At 41.7% G+C, this 5,510-nt stretch overlaps 1 protein-coding gene across 4 annotated transcripts in view; it reads right to left on the bottom strand.

Annotated features, from left to right (window-relative positions):
* Positions 1-5,510, bottom strand: part of tll1 (tolloid-like 1) — a 48,188-nt gene that overhangs the window by 4,772 nt on the left and 37,906 nt on the right. For all 4 annotated transcript variants that reach the window (XM_020620783.1, XM_020620785.1, XM_020620786.1 and 1 more), the window contains one exon: positions 2,676-2,803. In XM_020620783.1, the coding sequence (XP_020476439.1) occupies positions 2,676-2,803 (128 nt within the window). The remainder of the gene's footprint in view (positions 1-2,675; positions 2,804-5,510) is intronic.

Below are 5,510 nucleotides of genomic sequence, written 5' to 3'. Positions count from 1 at the left end.
CCACCAGGCGCTCGCATTCGAGCCCCAACCCCGGGCCTGGCTCCAGGGTGGGGCCCCGGCTGCGCCATGCCGGGCGATGTCACGGTCCTTGTTCTTAATCTATTCATAAAGGGCTTTTGAACTGCTCTTAGTCTGACCCGTCACCCAAGACCTGTTTGCCTTGGGAGACCCTACCAGGGACATATAGCCCCCGACAACATAGCTCCTAGGATCACTCGGGTACTCAAACCCCTCCACCACAATAAGGTGGCGGTTCAAGGAGGGGTGGACAATAGTTTCCTTTTTAAAAATGTAACTAGTTTGATTTTAATTGTGAAAATAAATAAAACTCAAACCCAAAATTCAGGGTTTTCTGAGTGTTAGACACATTTAAAAAGCCAACACACTGACTGGTTAGACAGTAGCTTTAAAGAATAAATATATTGACATTCCATGGTTTTTAATACAGAGGAGAAACCCATGGCTTACTGCCATCTTTGCTTACACATCCTCTAACCACTTCCTGTCTTAGGGCAGTTAGGATCACTACTTTACGAATATGAAACATCAGAATAATAGTAGAAAAAAAGATTTCAGTTTTTATTTCTTTCACCACATTCCCAGTGGGCCAGAAGTTTACATACACTGTAAACAACTATTGGAAAAATGACTTGTGTTGTGCATAAAGTACATGTCCTAACCAGCTTGTCTAAACAAGAGGTTGTTAACATGACATCTGTGGAGTGGTTAAAAATCAGTTTTAATGACTTCAACCTAAGCGTATGTAAATTTCTGACCGACTGTAGGTAGGGACATGACCCTACAGCCCATATGCAAAAAACTCCACCCATGCACTTTGACATGCAGCGGCACGAGTCAAGTCGTAACACCTTGCAGGCCCATCTCCCACACACTCACACCTCTCTGATTGTTTCCTGAGCTGTGCCGCATCATCATGCCATCACAAACCACCATAGCCTGCACAATGTATTTAAATTCACAAACTAGATGGAAGGAGAAGGGAGAGTGAAGGTAGGATGATGGGAAGATGTTATTAGTGAGAGGAAGTGTGTGATTCTGGCAGGCATATTGGTTTCCAGATGCTTTGCTGTAGCTTTGGTGAAACATTGGTTTATGGATCTGTTTACTATTCCCAAGAAGCAATAACAGAATGACCTATGCTCAGATTTCTGGTATTAAATTTTTCCTGCAGTGCTGTCATTATTGTGGATACACAGAGCAGCTTGGCTAATCGCAATACAAACACACACTCAATACTTAACGTGGGTCACAGAAAGTACACACACAAAACACACATGCGTCTTTGCATTTCCAAATCGGTGTACAAGTTGCACACAGTCATATATTCAAAACAAGTACAAAAACCTGTAAATGTGTTCATCATATTTGATGATGTAATGCGTTTTTGGTTAAGGAAGGACAGACAGTGAACCAGCAACAGGTTCAAGGATGCCGAAGGCTCACTGATAATGAGGCTGACCTACTGTGTATTAAACTTTAAAATTTCATTCATCCTTTTCAGAAGATTCAATTTTCTTTGTTAAAATGGATGAAAAGGATCAATACTGTACTTTGGTCTCTATGAAGAGAAACATTCAGCAGCTATAGTGGTGATATCACACCAGAGGCTGCTGAATTTGTCTAAGAAATTCTCTAACTTGTCCTCATGACCACGGTTTTCACTCCTTTTTCATAGGTTTTTCACTGAATGGTCAACACATTCATGCTCTTCCTGACAGTTTAACTGTGGAAGCACACAGATTCACAGATGATGTACAGTGAGCTGCGGAGTGGCACGAGTGCCAACAAATCGCTGCACTGATTCCTGTGTACACAGCATTAGGCAGGTGGTCATAATGTTATGGCTGATCAGTGTAGTTTTTAATCCTCCATGTACAGTGCACACAAGTATGTACAGTAAATAATGCTGCTCACATTGCAGCCAGATGTCTATTTGTATGCACTGGTACAAATTAAGTATACAACAGGCCTCCGATCTTGGCAATGAGGTCATTTTTAAATGTGGTTGTGATAGTCAGGGTTAGGCCTAGGGAATGTACTGTATTATGCACGTGTGTGTTCTTGTATTCGTGTGCTAATGAGGACCAAAAAAGTATTTTTTGCTACAGAGTGAGGACATTTTTGTAAAGTGAAGATATTTTGCCTGGTCCTCACTTTCCACAACAGCTTTCTGAGGGTTAAGACTTGGTTTTAGGGATCAGGTTAGAATTAGGTTTATGTTAGGATTAGGGTAACGGTTAAGGTTAGGGTAAGGGGCTAGGGAATGCATTATGTCAGTGGGTGTCATCACAAAGACAGAAGCACAAGTACGCATGTGTGTGTGCAGGCATGCACACGTGCAGTATATACACACAGGAGAAGACACAGGGACACAGATGGCCCCTGCCCAAGGCCTCTTTCTAACACATGAGCACATGCTTGAGGTTAGCCTGAATGTACAAACGTGCGCTGTCTTCTCTGTTCACATTTGGGGTTCATAAGTGTAACATCATGAAGAAAGAAGGGGGTAGGGGCAGCCTGAGGCTTTTACATACAGTAGAATAATGCATGGTTGTAAGGGAGGGAGTCGTGCCAGTAGTGTTCAAGACAATGGCCTAAAAAAGAAAGAGAAGCCCAGAAAGCTTTGTAAGATGCTTCATTTGATGCACACTTACAATCTTGACTCGGTGCCCCGGCGTGGCTGTGATGTCCCAGGTGCACTCCTTACGGCTGGGATACTTGTCTGGCCAGTTAGGGCTACTCAGGGTCCCAGTGGGGCTGTGGATCTTATGCTCACACTCAGCTAGACACACACAGAGAAACATGGAAGCACACACACACACACACACACACACACACACACAGAGAAAGTTAAAATCATGGCAGCACAGGAAAAGGTCAAGGAAACTGAAAGGAACCGGGGGAGAGAAAGGAGAGCACCAAATGAGAGACAAAGATTTCAAAGAAACATCCTGGTGACAAGTTCACTGTGAACGACATGCTTTGTAAACAGACTCTGCTGCAGTAGGACTTGTGTACTTCATATATTTGCAGTGCTGTGCCAACGTATGTGACACACAAAGAACAAAAAAAAAAAAAAAGACATTTCAGCTTACTCTGTTTTCTTGCACTGACAGCTTCACCTCTCCATTACAGTATGTTAACCATTAGTCAGCTGCTCTGTTATTGACACCAGGTGGTTCTTGGGATTTATCTCTGAAAACAGTTTCAAGCCTCTCAGTATCACACACTTGCACTGAGTGAATGCAACAAAATCCAACACAAAAACACCATGAAATTTACCGCAACATAGAGACTGTACTTTACAACACATCAGCTGTGGGCTAATTTTGTCGAGTGCTAACGATTTCTGGTTGAAGTTGGACTCCTGTCGACAGCTTTCCTCCTGCGGTGTTTGCGTCAATTACAAACCGCATCAAAAGCTCTCAGATCATGGAAATGGGAATGTGTGTGTGGTGAGACAGATGAATGGAGTGGCACAGTGAAGGTGATTGGAAGCAGGAGGCATGCACAAGACAACACAATGTATCCCAGAGTGACAGTTTTTACTTAGAGTCAAATACACTAAACCCGTGTACAGAAAACGACAGATCGATTTACAAGGAGAGTTGTCTAACATGCAAAATATTAAATACAGATGTCATTTTCCATACAAGCTTTTGTTACAGAAGCATCACACCTTGCGCAGTTAAAAAGTGCAGCTTCTTACATGATACAGATTTAAGCTCTGACAATGAACAGTGCCATAATAGTCCTGACTGACACGGCAGCAAAACTGTTTTCACATTATTGTTAGTTAACAGGAAACTGAACGGTTTACAATGCCACAGCATCATAATATTAACAGTTAATAAAATTACTCAACAGTTTGAAATTTAACAGGATGTTTTCCTTTCATGAAAAGCAATAACCTGAGTCCCTGAGACCATAGAGAATACCAATTTAAAGTTTTATTGTCTTGGCATGTGACTAATATCACTAAAGGTTTTTATCAGTCCAACATGTAACATGTCGCACTATCCGAATGTCCGTCTCCACATGCTGAAACTTTCACAGACACAAGTTGTGAGATGGGAATATGGATTCGCAGAAGTCTGCAGGTTACTGGGTCAAGGCTGGTCTAATGCACACATAAACACACACAAACACACACACACAGGAAGATGCAAAGCTTTCAAGTTCCCAGATGTTTGTAACATGAATCTTTTTATGAGCAATGCAGGAAGACTTTAGTGAGATACGTGTGTGAGTACTGAGGCGGTGTGTGGGTACACGTTCAAGAGTTCAACTTTAAAGAGCTGAGTATTATATGACAGTTCAACAGTTGTGTCAAAGCGTGTGTGGATGCTTATGGGGATGTCCTAATAGCGCTCGCTCTCTCTCTCATACACACACACACATTCATACACACAGTGAACACAGGTTGCAGCCAGAGCTGTTTCCATATTTTGAGGCAAGTTCTAGTTAAGTCAGAGTTGAGTCTCACATCGTTTGGGGCAGTGGGCCATTCATGAAGCATTTTCTATGGGCCCTGCATGGAAACAATTTGGTTGAGCGAGAATGCTGTATAATAATTTTATGTCTCCTAGGCTTTTTTATGGTGACAATCTTGGCCTTGTACAGTCTGTTTGTGCTGCATACACAAACTGTGTATGCTGCTATTATTGCTCAGCTGGCAACAATGTTGTCAAGACAGCAATATTAAAATGGTCTGCAGTGCACAAAAGGTTGGGAAGTCATGCTTTAGGGCAGGTTCAAGTGAAAACTTTAAGAGTAAATGGTGCAAATATGAGCTACCCTGATGAAAGCTGGCAATTGTGAAAAAAAAACTGGCTGTCAGTTAGCTCCAAATCATACTGTGACACAGGTCCAGCGATCAAAGACGGGATACTGCTTGTGTCATCTACTACCAACAGCGGCTAGCTAGCGTTAGCTCCTGAACCGAGAGCTGAGATTAGGGTGCAAAGTCATTTTTTCAGTCTATTGCTCTGGTAGACAGGATCTATAGGTCTGCTCCAAGTTAGCTACAGTCAGCTATGGTTATCCATTCCGAATTACTACAGTTAGTAAAGTGAGATCTAAACAATTTAAGCAACTTTTTAACCAAACAAAACAAGAATGTATGCAAGTAAATACAGTGCCTCCCTCTAAAAATGGCGTTACTGTGACAACATTCAACATGGTGTGACATACCTTCACATTCTCTATCAGCTGCTATTTTGATCAGTCATTTTGGAATTTGTGCAGTGTATCTGTATTCTTTATAAGTAATTATTATATGTGTTTGTCAGTGCTTTATTTGTATAGCTGAACTAGTAAAGAGTTCCTTCAGGATTATTAAAGGAGGTACAGTGGGTACGGAAAGTATTCAGACCCCCTTAAATTTTTCACTATTTGTTATATTGCAGCCATATGCTAAAATCATTTAAGTTCATTTTTTCCTCATTAATGTACACACAGCACCCCATATTGACAGAAAAACACAGAAT

The sequence above is a fragment of the Monopterus albus genome, unplaced genomic scaffold (assembly GCF_001952655.1).
Source record: "Monopterus albus unplaced genomic scaffold, M_albus_1.0 scaffold247.1, whole genome shotgun sequence".
NCBI classification, from domain to species: domain Eukaryota; kingdom Metazoa; phylum Chordata; class Actinopteri; order Synbranchiformes; family Synbranchidae; genus Monopterus; species Monopterus albus.
This window is presented reverse-complemented; position numbering and strand designations above follow the sequence as displayed.